Source organism: Narcine bancroftii, chromosome 5, assembly GCF_036971445.1.
Source record: "Narcine bancroftii isolate sNarBan1 chromosome 5, sNarBan1.hap1, whole genome shotgun sequence".
Classification (NCBI taxonomy): Eukaryota; Metazoa; Chordata; class Chondrichthyes; order Torpediniformes; family Narcinidae; genus Narcine; species Narcine bancroftii.
Genome location: NC_091473.1, coordinates 118,872,170 through 118,889,431, shown reverse-complemented (window position 1 = coordinate 118,889,431; position 17,262 = coordinate 118,872,170). Strand labels below are relative to the sequence as shown.

Sequence of the window (17,262 nt, the reverse complement as noted above, 5' to 3'; positions counted from 1 at the left end):
TATCAGCTCAACGCCTGCGTCAGTTGACTTCATCTCATACCGGGGGATTGACAGCCTCGACCCCTAGTACAATCCCCGGTGTCTGCAGAAATGGATAATTGCATTGTGGGATTGAAATGACCCAAGTTTTTGCGTGAGTGTAGGAAGAAAAGATTAAAATGAAGGTATAAACTTTGCCATGGGAAAGTCGCAATGGGGGAGAGAGAGAGGAAATAAATAGCAATAAACAGCAATAAATAGCAATAGCAGACAGTTTTTAAACAGTGTGGGGAAAAAGCAATGGCGGCCCTGACTTCCCAGAATGCCATGGGGCAGAGAACTCCCTCTATGAATGCTCCATGCATGTAGCTGGGCTTACAGCCCTTTCTCTGCCCCATGGCATTCTGGGTGAGCAGGCCGACCATAGCTTTCTCCCATGGTATTTATAAATTGTACGCAATAGTGCTACAAACTTTCCCGTGCTATATAAATTGAGCGCTATAATGCTGCCAACTTTCCCACCCTGTTTAAAAATTGTTCGTTATTGCTATTTATTGCTAACACTTTCCCATTGTCCCTTATAAAGGTTTTTATAGGTCGGTACAACAACAACAGGGGCTGAAGGGCATAAAGCTAAATTTTGTTATAATTATGCATGATTAATTTTGTTCAAATATAAGATCATAATACATTGATCAGGATTTAGGTCCACCATCACTCTGCGTCATAATGTCACCGGTAGAAGGTAGAACAATTCTAATCCCAGAGATGGCTCCTTTCAAGTATGAAAGCTTTCAGTGTCCCAATTAGGAGTGGTCACATGAAAAGCCAAACCCCTATTCCTATTCCAGGACACTGAACGGCCAATTTAGTGGGATGCAAGTGTGAAAAGGGCTTGTGAAAGACCGGCCGGCCATAGAGCTATTTCCAAGCCATCAATACTTTATTTTACGAAGGTACAGACAAATGTTTTAACAGCTGTATTTTGTAATTTGTGATCTTTATCTATTCTGTATTAGCAAGGGCCAGAATTACAAAGAGTCTGTCTGTCTTAGCCACATTATTCTGTACTGTTTCTTCATTTTAAACAAAGGAATTTTATTTTAGACAACAAAGAAAGTAAAATGAAATTTACAAGAGTCTCCATATATAAGCATTTAAACAATTTTAACAAAATGATTATATTACACAAGTGTTCATCTGTTTTGAAAAGTGAAGTACTTTCTCATTGTGTTTCTGGATAGGTATTGCCTTGTTTTAAAATTCTTATCTTTATTTTCAAATTCCTGCATCGCCTCACCCAGGTCCCTCAGAGAACCCATGGATGCTGTATGACCTGCTGAGTTTCTCCAGGACTTTTAGTCTATTGCAGCTTCATGGCCAACATGGTGTTCAGGTGTAGTTTTAATTCCAGGAACTTGTGCAATTGAAAAAGGGCCCTGCAGTGTTAGTTTTTGAGCCTGGGGGAGGTACTGTGGTTGAGGGTTGACCACCACATCACATCCCTTCCTCCACCCTGGCTCTATTTGAATGCATAAATAAATACCAGAAAAATTGCAGCAGATACTTTAGGCTATTCTTTAGGCAACAGTCATGTTGCCAGATTCTTTAAGATCAGATCAGATCCTAATTATTGTCATGTAATAAAACAGCAATGTAATATTACATGAAATTGCCTTTAGTCTGCAAAAGAGAGTCCCTCAGCATTACTGAATGTCTGTGGTGTCATCTCCAGCCCTCCCACAACCTCTTCACCTGCACAAAACTCCAGTAGAGTTGAAACCCAAGTCCAAATCCAAATCTCCGATATGATGGGGAAGCGTTTTAGTGCCCAGTGCCCTTCAAAAGCCCTTCTCAACCTCACCATCCTCTTGAATCCTGGTTCTGATACCTGGTTCTCATCATCTCATGAGCCAGACTCTCGCAGTGAGTCTAGCAGGAGTGAGTCCTTTGAACTCAGGTCGGCATCAGCCTGCTGCCTATATCACCCACAACAGCTCACCGCCTGTCTGCGCCCATCAGCTGCAGAGCCCTTCACTGGTCCACCACTGTGGTCACCATACTTTGGGTCGTCTCCTCTGCTTCTCCTCCTCAACAAAGGTATTCTTGGTGTTACTGGTACCCTGCACCAGTCCACTGCTTCCCTAGATGCCATCATCAAATATCTGTATTCTAATGTGGGTAGTGTGTGTGATTTATCTGACTCCGCTCCTTGCTGTGGCTCCACCCACTTGACCTTGTATAAAGGAAGACTTCAATGCTGTTACTCCTCCCCCAGAACATGGGTCACAGCATGGGATACACTTCAAGTTTATTATAAATAAAAGCCTATCGTTCTGTAGCTAATCTTTCGAGTTCTTGATAGCGCATCAATATGTGTAGCCTGGGGAAAGGCACTGAATTATTTCCGTCTGATTATTTGGCCTAAACATGCTCTAAATGAATAGCCACAACATGCTTGGGAGCATTGATCTAACCCTCCCTCATCGGTACCTAAAATCCATTTGGTCTCCACTGCAATTGTTGATAATTTTTCTTTCTTTCTTGCCTCATTCCACCAATTTATTCAGCTTTCTTAACTTTGGTGTTATACCGCACATGCCCGGCAACTCCAAAGTTCATGTCAGTTTTATGCAATCTTAATGGGTGAAACCAAGGTTTCACTGCCATTATTGACAAAAAATAATTCAGGTCGCCCATACATTTTACAGAGGTGTTTGAACTGTGCACATGGTGTGAATAAGTGATTGTGCAATTAGGAACAGATTCCATTGTGTAAATGAACAGCGTATCTCAACAACAAAAACCTGTAAGGTATTCATCATTTATTATTCTGTATTTCCACAGGCAGCGGTGACATACAGACAAACTGACATGAAAGATAAATGTTTGGCTTTCATCCAAAGTCACACTAAAGTAGGTATTGAAAAAGGTCAACTTACACATGAGGTGATTGCCTTCTCTTTTAGATGAATTTGTTTATTTACTTGCCTGACAAAAGGAATCAATTCAGAGCCAGCTTAGGCCACATGAAGCACAAATTCATTCATTGCATTCACCAACCAAACTTAAGAAATAGAAGTATCAGTTTGAAATAGCTCTGCTGTTGATTGCTACATGTTGCCATAGCAACTATTATTTTATTAACAAGATATTTTAATCTTCTTTTATTGGGTTATTTATAACTGGAAATTATGGAGTTTATTTTCTACTTTTCCAAAATGAGTGCAGAGTACAATTTGGTATTATAATGTTGATATACTTGAGCTATATTTAGTCTTGTTTCCAATTTTTAAAGCTGTTTATTCTTTTGGAAGACAGAAGTTTCAGTAAATTGGACATTTATTTCCGTCTGATTATTTGGCCTAAACATGCTCTAAATGAATAGCCACAACATGCTTGGGAGCATTGATCTAACCCTCCCTCATCGGTACCTAAAATCCATTTGGTCTCCACTGCAATTGTTGATAATTTTTCTTTCTTTCTTGCCTCACTTCCACCAATTTATTCAGCTTTCTTAATGTGTGCAGCTGCGCAATTTCCCCTCCTTCCAATCCCCTACCCCTGGGGATTCCATAACCACCACAGTTTCCAGAATTTGGAATATTGCTACTATCTTCCAATCTTTAAAAGTATCAGCTCCAGAATTCCCCTCTCAAATTCCTTGGAATCCAACTGCCTATTGATTCGCCCACAGTGAGGCACAGTTTTATGTGAATGATGTTTTGACACCATCAGATAATTGTTATAATGCAGCAACTTATTTTGATGAGTATGTCTTCCACAGTTTTCTTTTTTTAAATTTAATCCTTTAGCACGGTAACAGGCCCTTTCAGCCCATGCTGCCCAATTAACCAACAACCCACGGTACGTTTCAATTGGTGGGAGGAAACCAGAGTCCCTGGGAAAAACTTATGCAGACACGGGGAGAACATACAAATTACTTACAGACAGCGCAGGATTCGAACCCCGGTCCTGATCGCTGGCACGGTAACAGCATTGCGCTAACAGCTACGCTAGCCACGCCATCCTTCTACTAGCTTTTCAGTTTTGACTGAAATCTCTGTTTCATGCTGATCTCCCCTGATCCGCCCGGAAATGATAATGGCTGCAAAATTTATCTTCATTGATTCCACTCCTTTATTGCTGGCTGTGATGGCAAACAATTCTTTTGAGAGAATTTCTCCAGAAGGCAGTAGAATTTTTTAAACGGAGTTTGGTCTCCGTTGATCTCAACTTGGCTGACGGGGATGTCATTTTATCTTGACTGCAGGACACTCTATCAAGTTGAACAGGGGACAAAAACAGCCCAGATAGTTGACCATTGAATATTATAGCTCAGTACTGACCCTTTGGCCCACAATGTTGTGCCTACCAAAAAAAAAATCCAAAACCCTCCGTACCTTGTAACACTCTATTTTTCTTACATCCATGAACCTGCCAAAGAGTCTTTTAAATGCCCCTATTGTTCCAACCTCCACCACCACCCCGGTTATACATTTCAGGCACCCACAACTCTGTGTAAAATAAATCCTGAATGTCTCCCCTAAACTTTCCTTCCTTCACTTTGTATAGATGTCCTCTGGTATTCGCAACTCCTGCCATGGGAAAAATGTACTGACTATCCAGCTTATCTATGCCTCTAATAACCTTGTAGGCCTCTATTAAATTATCCCTCAACCTTCTTCGCTTCAAAGAGAAAAGCCCTAGCTCTGCTAACCTTGCCTCATTAGACATACGTATTTTCCAAACCAGGGAGCATCCTAGTAAATTTGCTCTGCACCCTCTCCATAGCTTCCACATTTTTCCTGCAATGAGGTGACCAGAACAGAACACAATATTCCCAGCATGGTTTCACAAGAGTGTTGTATAGCTGCAGCATTGCCTCACGGCTCCTGAACTCAATCTCCCAATTAATGAAGCACAGGCCTTCTTAACTGACCTATTAAGATTGAGTTAACTTCAATTTTTTAAATTTCCCTTTGTGACAAAGATTCAGGAGGATAAGGAACACCATCCTGCTAACTCCCACCATCCCCCCATCTGCCCCCCCCCCCCCATTTCCTCTACCCCAACTTAATCCAACCACATGTACCACTTAATGCCAGTGATGATTTATTTTGTTCTTGAAGGGACAGCATTTTTCTGCCAAATTCAGTCAGGAAAGAATGAGGCCGAGGGGGAGCCAAATATCCTAGTCTGCATGTTGCTGAGGGCCAGATTCCACTCTCCCAATTTATGCAAGTACTTAAAATTGGCTTTAAAATGTCAGCAAGATGCTTTCCAGTGCATCGCTGTGAGCTGTATCCACGTGCGCACTCCAGCAAGGTCAACTGGATGCAAAACCTTAGTAGATTTTCTGCTGTGACTAAAATAAGACTAAAATGAACTCCCAGCTTTTGCTTGAAAAGTGTTTACCCACCTGTGAAAATTTCAAAATTTTTTTCAGTTTACAAATTGCTCCCTGTATTGATCTTTTTATTTCATATAATCCAAATCACAGTGAATTTCACCTTTGCTTGACATATATATTAAAAAAATTTAGACATACAGTACGGTAACAGACCCTTTCGGCCCTCGAGCCCACGCAGCCCAATTACACCCAATTGACCAGTACATTTTGAAGGGTGGGAGGAAACCGGAGCACCTGGAGGAAGCCGACGCAGACATGAGGAGAATGTACAAATTCCTTACAGATAGTACCGATTCGAACCCTGGTCCAAATCAATGGCACTCTAACAGCGTTGCACTAACCGTTATGCTAACTGCACTGCCCATTTTGTTCTATGTGGAATTGACAGCAGAGGAAAACAACTGGTCCATAAAAGTCTGTACCACACCACTTTGGTTGTTGCATCGTGATTGGATATTCCATGTTTCACCCCCCCCCCCCCCAACTTCTCCCATTCCACTTAAATAGAAGCAAATTATGCTGAATGCCTATTTAAGTATGAAGCACTGACAGTATTTTTACATCGACACTTGTTTGAGCAAAGTCAGTGGGCACTAGCTGATACAGAATTATATAAACATATAAGTTCTGCTGCCTCGATAAGGGATATGGTTCTCTAGAAAGAAACCAATCTGAATATAACAGTTCGAAAAGACAATGAGAATGTCAGCGATGTCTAGCTTTAAGCAAATTGTGATCCAGAAAATGGAAAAAGAAAGCAAGTTATCCTGTTAAACTTTATTTCGTTCTGCAAATTTGAACGAGTGGATGTGACTAATTGCTTCCTCTTGCCAGCTTACTACACTAAGAATAACTCATTCAGACCTTTGTCCCATGACAGCAAGAAGTAAAATGAGTGTTTAACAGAGGGGGAGATGAATGGGATGAGGTAGCACTTCCTAAGTGAAATCATTGCCACAGATTTCGGTGTGCCACAGAAGGATTTTAGAAATAGTAGAAATTTCTGACTGTCATTTCCTTGGGTTAGCAGTCACTTCCTTTAATAAAGTTGACCAACAAGCTTTTGACTTGAGCAAAAGTTTTAAAAAAATTGATTGTGCTGCACTGGTTTTGGATGGACTCATGTCCAAGATGGTCATGCAGTCATGCTCATCCAAGAAGCCTTTTGGGCTTAACATTGTGCAATAAACCTGCAGACTCCAAGTTATAGTTTGGAAATGTGCAGGATGTTCATTGTAATATTCAAATAGGGATTAAATGCTAGTTTTTGAACTATTTTGTGAAATTCTTACTTTAAGCATATCATAAACCAGAACGCTGTATGCCAGTTGCTACGAGAACCCTATGATTGAATTCCCTCTCTCATTATTTCCCTACACCAGTCTAATTCTGCACTCCCAGTATCCAATTCAATATGTGACATATGTTCCAAGCATTTTACCACAGTGAACCTCTTGCTGTACAGTTACGGAAGATCATGAATTGCATTGATGCTGGCTGATTTTTAACCAGAGGAAAACTGACTTCAGTCCTGCTTTCATTCCAATGAGCTAGCAACACAATTTTCTTTGACACTAACCAATGAATGTCCTGGCTTAGTGGTTAGCTGTCTAAATTTCATTACAAGGCAAAACTGTGCAAGTTTTGGTTTTTCTTAAATAATTGAATTTTAAATTTAGAGGTACAACACGGTAACAGGGCCTTCCTGTCCACAAGCCCATGCTGCCCAATTACACCCAATTAAACTATGACCCTGGTGCATTTTGAAGGGTGGGAGGAAACTAGAGATCCCAAAGGAAATCCATGCAGACACAGTGAGAACATACAAACTCTTTTCAGACAGCGCTGGATTTGAACCCGATCGCTGGCACTGCAACGGCACTGGGCTAACCGCTACGTTATATGGCCTCAGTTCTGAAAACCAACAAAATAGAACCATGGTCCTATTTCATTATTCTTAGCTGCAGTATTCAGGCAGCCTGGCCTGCTTTAAACACTCTTTTTTTAAAGTAAATCCTTTGTCAAAGTTGGGGGTGTCAAACTGTTGATTTAATTAAGAAGAGTGAAGCATACTGCAGAAGTCGCACGTCTGGCCTCAGTTGCAGTATTACCTCAGTTGAAGTATTACCCAGCTGGTGAAGTGGTGGAATAATTTATGTAATTGGTTGGATTGTTCACAATCTGTTTTGAAACATTTGATTTAGCTGTTTGTAATATTTATCTCGATCACAAAATGGAGCTGAAAAAGACACTTTCTTATGTCATCCTAAAAGGCTGTGAGGCAGTCGTGAAATACTTGGCAGTTGCAGTGCCATCAATGAATATGATTTGGATGGCATCCTTACCAAAGAAGCAAAAATGTTTAGAATTATTGGCGTAAATATGTTTAATTTTTTTTGTGTACATACGGCACAGTAACAGGCCCTCTTGGCCCACAATTCCATGTAGCCCAATTGCACCCAATTGACCTGCAACCCCAGTACGTTTTGGAGGGTGGGAGGAAATTAGAGCACCCGGAGGAATCTCACGCAGACACAGTGAGATCATACAAACTCCTTACAGACAGCGCCTGTCTCTGTGTTGCGCTAACTGCTACTGTAACAGTGTGGATCGACTTCTTTCTTTCTCAAAATATCTATTAGATGATTGAGCTTTGATTTTATGTTTATGCTTATTTATTTATCGCATTATAGCTGGTATTATGAGAAGGGTTCTTCTACATGCCTTAGATTAGCTTTGGACATTAGTGATTTAAATTTAAATTTAGACATAGAGCACTGAAACAGGCCATTTTGGCCCATGAGTTCATGCCGCCCAATTTACACCCAATTAACCTACAGTCCCCAGTATGTTTTGAACGTTGGGAAGAAACCAGAGCCCCTGGGGAAAACCTATGCAAACATGGGGAGATCGTACCAACGTACCAACTCCTAACATTCAACGTGGGATTTGAAACCCGGTCACGATCACTAGCACTGTAAAGGCGCTGCGTTAACCACTACACCAACCATGCTACCTCAGTAAAGAAGAAATAAAGATTTATAAATGCAAGTTTGAAATTAGAACATAGAACAGTGCAGCACAGGGCCAGGGCCTTTAGTACATGTGTCTCTGATTTATGTCCAAATCAAACTAAAACCTCTTCTGTTTGCACGATACATATCTCTCCATTCCCTTTATATTCATGTGTCCATCTAGAACCCTTTTAAATACTACTATTGTATCAGTTTCCACCACTACATCTGGCAGCCTGTTCTAGACATATCTCCCTTAAATTGCCATCTGCCCCCCCCACTGGCCCACTCACCCCACCTTATCCTAACAGCATGTCCTCTGGAATGAAAAGCTTTTACTCTGGGGAAAAGATTCTGAAAGTCTATCCTGTCAACACCTCTCATAACAGGGGTTCCAACTCTGAAAAACCTCTTTAGAACGTGGTAGTTGGGGTCCAAGATTTCAGACCGCGTTACAGGCCGAGTCGCGGAACAGATTCATGCATGTTATGATTCAGGAAGCAGGAAAACAGAATACTGTGACTGAATCCCTACAATAAGACCTTTAAACTCCTCATATTAACATAGACATCTTGTAAATGAGTTGTAAGAGTCCATTTTTGACTGGTAGCCTGGCCTCCTAAAATCAATGTTTGGGGTCCACAGACACCCACGCTATAAGCGATTCCACAAACTAACAAATCGCATTCTAATGAGGTTTCATTGTATTTGAAGAGCACCCTAGCCAAATAACAGCCTTTCTCTACCCTCGGCCTTCTGTGGGCCAACTAATTCTAAATCTCGTCTTAACAATTCACCATTGAGGCCATGCATCTGTACCTTATGGATCTGCTAACCATGATGGTCTTACTAAAATCCAAGTAGACAACATCCACTGCCCACCCCTCATCAACCTCCTTGTTAAGACATGACCTGCCCTTCACAAAGCTATATTGACCATCCCTAGTCTGATCATGACTTTCCAAGTGTGCATAAATCTGACCAGCAAGTAGTAGAAGACACAGTAAATCTGAGGCTTGGGAGCAGGAAGATAAAAACAACGAACGAAATGGGCAAGATTATTATTGATGGAGTTGAATAAAGGGAAATTAGAGAATATCTCTGGAGAGGCTTAAAAGGATAGCAACCATTCATGAGTTAAGAGTAAACCTAAAGTTGAAATACCTTTTTTGTAGTCTCTTAAGGAGAACTTGTATGTCTGTGGCAAAAAAAAGAGCACAACCCTAACAATTCTGTGTTGAAAACCTTTTGCTTATTCAGTCCTGAATATTCATACAAAATTACTTAAACAGCTGGTGTGCTCAAATGTATAATTTTCTTTGTACTTACACAGTCATTCGATCTGTCTGCAGAGTATTGTGAAGACCCAAGGGTTCCATGAACTTTCTGACCCTGCCTTGCTCGTTATTCTGCAAAGTGACTTGCTCACCATCGATGAGCCTGATTTAATTAACTTTGTCAGAGAATGGGCTCATGTTAACTCTGTAAGTATGTTCATATCAATTTTGATTTAGATCCTTTGATGAACTCTCTTAATTGTATCTAATAGAAAACTGATCTTTCCCGGTATTGCTCATGTAAAATGACATTGGAGTACAAATCTTTGAAGAGTTTCTTCATATTTAATTCCATATATTTCTTTCAGCCCTGTAACCCACTCTACTCACAATCCAATCAATCCCCATCCACAACTAAGGTTCTACTCTTCACACAAGAGGAAATTTTTACCATTGCCAATCAACCTGCCAACTACCAAATGTAAAACTTCATGCAGACAGCACTAGTGGTTGGGATCACACCCGGGTTGTTGGAGCAGTGAGGTATTATTGCTACTTATTGAGCCATTGTGCCAAAAGAAATAAGTGAACCTTACACTCAAATGGAGTTAAAATCACTGGGATCAGATTATGATGAAGTGAGATAGATTTTCAATAATCCAGAGATGTACAATATATGTTTCATTCATCAGGCCATTACATTTAGAGCAGGGATTTTAACCATAAGGTCCAAGTTGTGCTGGGCTGTCATCAGAAGTGGGATGTGAATCCCTTTGGCATCCATTAGGTGTTCCAGTAGTAAATTCTGTGCAGCAGGTTTGTTCTCATCCAGTTTACCTGCTCTGCAGTTCATCCATTCAACATCAGGATGAATCAGGAGGGTAGGCTTGAGGAAGCGAGAGGGAGAGTTAGGGTAAGATGAACTTGATGTCAGGGAGTGACCTTGACAGGGGATGTGGAGGGAGAGAGGTTGGCATTTGAGAGTTGGTGTCAGGCAGTTAAAGAGAGGGAAAGTGATAATCAGGGGTTTGAGATGTGAGGGAGGGGAGTAGAATGGTGAATTATGACCAGAAGCAACATTGTGAATGGGAGTTTAAGATTCCATTTATCTATCACAAAATATCTAGTAGTGTGATGAGGATTCTTTGGGAAACAGACCAACAAGTTATCTCCAGCACTACATACAACCTTGATGTTGCCCGTTTTAATTGATTGTGGTCTGTTGGACAGGAAGTCAAGAATCTATTAGCAGAGGAAGGTGCTGAGACTCAGATCATGAGGCTTGGGAAATGAGTTTGCTGGCGACCATGGGAGAGATGTCGTATATGAGCAGTAGTCTAACGTAGGCATCCTTGGTGTTCTAGGGCCAAGTGGAGAGCTAAGGAGGTGGCAACTGCTATAGATGTTTGGATGGTAGTGGGTCAATGCTGGCTGGAAGGCTAGAGTTGACGTGAGCCGTGAACAGCCTCTCAGAGCACTTCATGATGTTGTCTCATTTAGGCTTGTTATTATGCTTTTCTTGAGTACTCGTATGATGGCGGTCTTCTTAAAGCAAATGAGGAATTTTGCGTGCTGTAGGGAGAGATTAAAGATGTCTGCAAATACTTCTGCCAGTTCATTTACGCAGGTTCTCATGACATGTTCTGGGACCCTCTCTTTCTGGGCCAGTTGCTTTCTGTGGATTCACTAGCTGGAAGGCTGCCCGGACATCAGACACAGTGACAATGGGTGCGACATTGCTTGGAGTCTTTGATGAGGATGATGGCTCCCTGTTTATAGTGAGCATAGAACGGTGTTGAGCTCACCAGGTGGTGTTTCGTTGTTGCATTCTGTGCTGCAGGGCTTTGTCTTCTGTTTTTTTTCAATTGAACAGATAGTGAGGATTCTTGCCGTCCGCTGAGAATTCTTCAACTCAGAAGCACTAATACACCAAACAGTGAAATGCAAGGTGAATGTGGGCAACCAGGAGCCTACAAAAGTTCTTTGCTACTACTACACTTCTCTCTATAGAAGAAGTTGCAATATAAGCTTTCCCTAGTACTTCTTGAGTCTTCCATAGTCTCATAGTCTTCCCTTCAGAAACTGTTTCTTGGCCAGCTGTTGGATTGGAAAAAAACCCCAGCTGTTTTGTGGTGCATGCACTTACTTTTTTATGTGTTTTGAAGCAAGCCTTAGATTGAATTTTCATTTTAATCTAATTTGAATAAGGACCAAAATAATGGCAGCAGTAGCATGTGAGGTGGTGCACTTCTCAGACCTTGCACTCAGATATATTTCTCCTGTAAACAAAGAACATCCTTGACATTCACTACCACATTGTATCTAACAATTTGTGTTGAATGTCACTAATGCCGTTTGGTCAAATATTAAGTCAGGCCCCCTTTACAAGTTGAAATTTCAAGCATTAGAAATAGGATAAGAGTCTTGGCTGTTTATCCTAAATATAATAATGAACATGGATTATATGAGGCGCCTGCAAGCTCACACCAAGACACAAGAGAAACTTGTCCGTGAACTACTCTTTGCAGATGATGCCGCTTTAGTTGCCCATTCAGAGCCAGCTCTTCAGCGCTTGACGTCCTGCTTTGCGGAAACTGCCAAAATGTTTGGCCTGGAAGTCAGCCTAAAGAAAACTGAGGTCCTCCATCAGCCAGCTCCCCACCATGACTACCAGCCCCCCCACATCTCCATCGGGCACACAAAACTCAAAACGGTCAACCAGTTTACCTATCTCGGCTGCACCATTTCATCAGATGCAAGGATCGACAATGAGATAGACAACAGACTCGCCAAGGCAAATAGCGCCTTTGGAAGACTACACAAAAGAGTCTGGAAAAACAACCAACTGAAAAACCTCACAAAGATAAGCGTATACAGAGCCGTTGTCATACCCACACTCCTGTTCGGCTCCGAATCATGGGTCCTCTACCGGCACCACCTACGGCTCCTAGAACGCTTCCACCAGCGTTGTCTCCGCTCCATCCTCAACATCCATTGGAGCGCTTACACCCCTAACATCGAAGTACTCGAGATGGCAGAGGTCGACAGCATCGAGTCCACGCTGCTGAAGATCCAGCTGCGCTGGATGGGTCACGTCTCCAGAATGGAGGACCATCGCCTTCCCAAGATCGTGTTATATGGTGAGCTCTCCACTGGCCACCGTGACAGAGGTGCACCAAAGAAAAGGTACAAGGACTGCCTAAAGAAATCTCTTGGTGCCTGCCACATTGACCACCGCCAGTGGGCTGATAACGCCTCAAACCGTGCATCTTGGCGCCTCACAGTTTGGCGGGCAGCAACCTCCTTTGAAGAAGACCGCAGAGCCCACCTCACTGACAAAAGGCAAAGGAGGAAAAACCCAACACCCAACCCCAACCAACCAATTTTCCCTTGCAACCGCTGCAATCGTGTCTGCCTGTCCCGCATCGGACTTGTCAGCCACAAACGAGCCTGCAGCTGACGTGGACTTTTTACCCCCTCCATAAATCTTCGTCCGCGAAGCCAAGACAAAGAAATGAAAAAAAAAATAATGAACATGGATTATACGTAATAGCATTGGTTGATGACGTAAACTGTAAACACAAGGCACTGCTGCACCATCAATTTAGAAAGATGCTGAAACCAATAATAAAATACTGTAATTTTTAAAATCCAATACAGGTAGTTCTTGACAAGACAGTACCAGAAATAGCAAAAGAAGTTGTTCATGAATTGCGCCTTTTCCTGTTGACCCCTGATGAACTGACGATCTTGGAAGCAGAAAACAAGAAAGATAACTTAATTCCCGTAAGTATTGACCTACATACATTGAAGGAATGCCTCATGACATAAAAGCAGTCAAACTCTCTTTGTTTACCATAACAGACAAACATCATGAATCATTTGAAATAAATTACTGTGTTCCTGACAGATCACAGTAAAAGTGACACAAACTCTTCTTAAACAATATTTCAGAGCAAAAATGAAAATAAAACTATTTTATATTGTTTATAGATACATAAAATAGCTTATTGAATATATTCACAAAGACAGTAATAATTCATGAATTTTAGATGTAGAATCATCCTTAAGTACAAATAGGGATGATTTTTAAAAAATATTACCATTTATAGAATTGTTCCAGAGTCTATGTAGGTTCTTTTTTAACCTCTAAAGAATGGCTGATGTGTTTACATGGCTCATACTTAGCTGAGATTGAAAACAGAAGCAAGTCTGATCAAATTGAGACCATTGTAAAGACACAGTCAAACTTCATGAGGCATCTCATGGTCTGCATCACCTCTCTGTATATCTTTCAATGGCTTACACCACAGAGCTGAATATTTAATATGGGGCCAAAGTGAATCTTGTAAGAGAAATTAGTTTGTAATACAGTAATCCAAATTGTTTTAAAAAAAAATTAGAATCATAAAAATTTGGTTAGCTTAGCATTTAGCACACCGCTGTCACAGCGCTCGTGACTGGGACCGGGGTTCAAATCCCATGCAGTCTGTAATGATTTTATACATTCTTTCAATGTCTGCATGGGTTTTCATCAGGGCTGCGGTTTCCTCCCACCCTTCAAAAAAATATACTGGGGGTTGTAAGTCAATTGGGTATAACTGGGCAGCACAGGCTCATGGGCCATGAGGGCCTGTTACCATGCAGTATGTCTAAATTTAAAAAAAATTAAAATAAAAAATGAAGGAACTGCTTCCTTCCTTTTTCAATTTGTGTAGAATTCCAGCAGCGCCCTGTCTGGAAATGAGAATCGTAAGACGGAGCAGGAAAGATGTTTCCTCCTGTCTTTAGGAACCAGTTACTCAAGGGCAATGACTCATTTGGAGCTTGGATGCTTTAAGGCAGAGAATCTTGCCTCTAACAATTTATTTCACTTTCCATATTGAACCAGGACTGAGGAAATTTATTTTTGAAATTGCGCTGTTTACTTCATTAAAACGTACATTTCCATATATAATTCTGCCATTGAAATACAGATCTGTTTCAACATTTTTCCATTGATCCGCTGGGAGTTTTAACTCAAGTTGATCTTGTTCTTCATAGACCATTTCACCTGCAAGACAATTTTTTTCATTGAAATTCTATATTCCTTAACATTTCCTTTCTCAGCCTTTTGATTAGTTTCCTCAAAAATTTTGATTTGCATTCTAAATCCCTTTGGCTATTCCAATAGATTATTTTATCATTCTGCCTCGAGGACTTTTGTCACTCTTAAGGTCAACTCACTGACTTTCTGTGTCATCTCCAATACTGAGCACAATTAAGATGCTTGTATTCTTAACCAACCTCAACCCACATGTTCCAACCAAATGGAGCCCCCGGGAAACATCTGCGTTGACACGGGGAGAATGCACAAACTCCTTACAGACAGAGCGGGATTTGAACCCCGGTTCCAATCGTTGTGCTGTAATCCCGTTGAGCTAGCCGTAACACCAACTGTAACACCCTTGATGATGCTTAATTCCATTTTGCTTCATTTTCTTCGGCGCCCTTTAAAAAATCAATAAAGTACTACAATTTCATTTAACGTGGCCATCATTTGTCTGTAAGTTATACATCAATCCGAATCAGTGATACTAGAGCTGAGAAGCAGATAATAGGAGAGAAAGTGAGCCAAAATAGGAATAGATATATAAAAGCCAATCTTGACAACTCAGAAGAATATTATGGATACAGGATTGCTGCACTGGCTGTCTGTTATCCTAAAGGATGACAGCCTGGGATCTTCAGGGGTTTGTGGTATGCAACAATAGTACTCTCTGATGTTCCCCAGATCTTAAACGTGATTTGTTCAACCTTTACAAACGCCAACTCAAGGTGAAGTACTATTTGAATTGATTTATATACTGCATTTAAATAAATTAGACCCTCTCATACTCACAGAATTTGGTTTATTTATTGCTGTAGATCAGACAAGCATCCATCAATTTTAACAACAGCAAAATTGCCCTGATGACATTGAAATATATAACTGAGTCAAGTTTTATTTCTGATATTAGGCACAGAACACAATAAGAATTAATCTGTTTTCCTTCAAATAATGCTATAAGATTTACTATGTTTAGCCAAGAGGGCAGATAGTGCTGTGATTTAATTATTCCCACAGCTCTTGATCCTTCCTGCAGGTAGTACAGATGTTTAACCTTTTAATTGTTCACTCATCTCCTTATATTTCTGACAGCATTAGAGATTTAATCAGTTAACCATTCCCATAACGTCCTATCTGGCTGACAATGCAGAGTTTTAACTATTTAATCACTCAGACGTCACACTCTCCTGCTGTCATTAGAGAGGATGTTACTTGCTTCTGTGTATGCATTCTGATTCCTGGATTGCTTCCTAGATACTCCTTCAAGAGCAGAATAGAACTCAAAATATTTGTTAATTTAAAGGTATGGGAACACCTGAACAGCTGGGCCTTGCTAGTGAATGAGTTACTATTTTCTTACTTCATATTTGCATGATCCCTTGTCTCCTTCACTTTAGACTTGTGTCATTAAGTGAATTTTTGAGATTTTAAATTTTGCAGAACAGTAACAGGCCCTTCCGCCCCACGAGCCGTGCCGCCCAAATACACCAATTAAGCTACAAGCTGGAGCATGGGAAGAATGTACAAACTCCTAGAGACAGCACTGGATTCGATTCCGTGTCATTGACAGTTGTAATAACATCGTGCTAACTGCTATGCTAATTGGGCCACTCAATGATCAATTGGCCTGTTTTGAGGAAACCTTCTGCATCATGCACTAAGACAGCTTTCCAAATCCTGGAAAAAAACAGGCACACATTTCAGACCATGACAAAGCTCAGAACCCAAAATGAATGATGGAGGTGGAATAATAGAGGGAGCAATTTAAAAAAAACATGCAGGGAAAGATAATGAAGATAGGATGCAAAAATTGATTCAGTTTGAACATTTTGTTTATCTGACATGTTTATTAAGAGAGTTACAGAATCATTCCAATTTTCCCACTGCAATAATGGCAAAATTTCATACCTAGAAATTTTTAGGTTTGCTAAATGTGTGTTGAGTCCATTGCTAGCATCACAAAAAAATGTGAAATTTACCAGAAAAGTGTTTAAAATAATGGTGAGGTGGTGGTGCACATGCAACTGATATGCTACAATAAAATTCCCATTATTGGAGGCAGCCTCAAGCAACCAGCAAAAAAAAATATGTAAAAAATACAAAAGTGTAGCTAGCTGCTACAAGCCATGGCTCTGCGGAGCCTATAGCACAGGAGAGGTTATATCTGTATGTAGGTTCGCTCAGAAAGAACACGCTGTTCCCAGAAAGAACGACAAGAGCCCCAGTTGAGTGTCGTTAACACTGAGCTTTATTGGGCTCTCAGCCCTGCTTTTATTCTCAAGCTGAGGGGCATGGTCAAAGCACCCTCAGCGCTGATTGGTGCATTTGCGATCCGCTTTCCTTAATAGGCCAGTTAGGCTCCTTTAGTTGTGGCCAATTGGAGGGCAGCGCTGCGGTCCTCGTGCAGCCTGCTGGATTGTCGCGTTCACCTTTCAAGGGGGCTGCAAGGGGCCACCACAAAAGTTTAAAATTGGCACCCCTAGCATTTTG

At 41.0% G+C, this 17,262-nt stretch overlaps 1 protein-coding gene across 9 annotated transcripts in view; it reads left to right on the top strand.

Moving 5' to 3' along the window:
• LOC138763907 (BTB/POZ domain-containing protein 19-like) overlaps window positions 1-17,262 on the top strand; it is a 143,947-nt gene that overhangs the window by 107,124 nt on the left and 19,561 nt on the right. For 7 of the 9 annotated variants that reach the window (XR_011357886.1, XM_069938873.1, XM_069938877.1 and 4 more), the window contains 3 exons: window positions 2,827-2,895; window positions 9,759-9,890; window positions 13,344-13,469. Coding sequence is in view for 7 of the 9 variants with exons in the window: in XM_069938873.1 (XP_069794974.1) it covers window positions 2,827-2,895; window positions 9,759-9,890; window positions 13,344-13,469 (327 nt within the window). In the remaining 2 variants the exon portion in view is untranslated. The remainder of the gene's footprint in view (window positions 1-2,826; window positions 2,896-9,758; window positions 9,891-13,343; window positions 13,470-17,262) is intronic. The other 2 variants (XR_011357887.1, XM_069938879.1) reach the window with 1 other exon arrangement.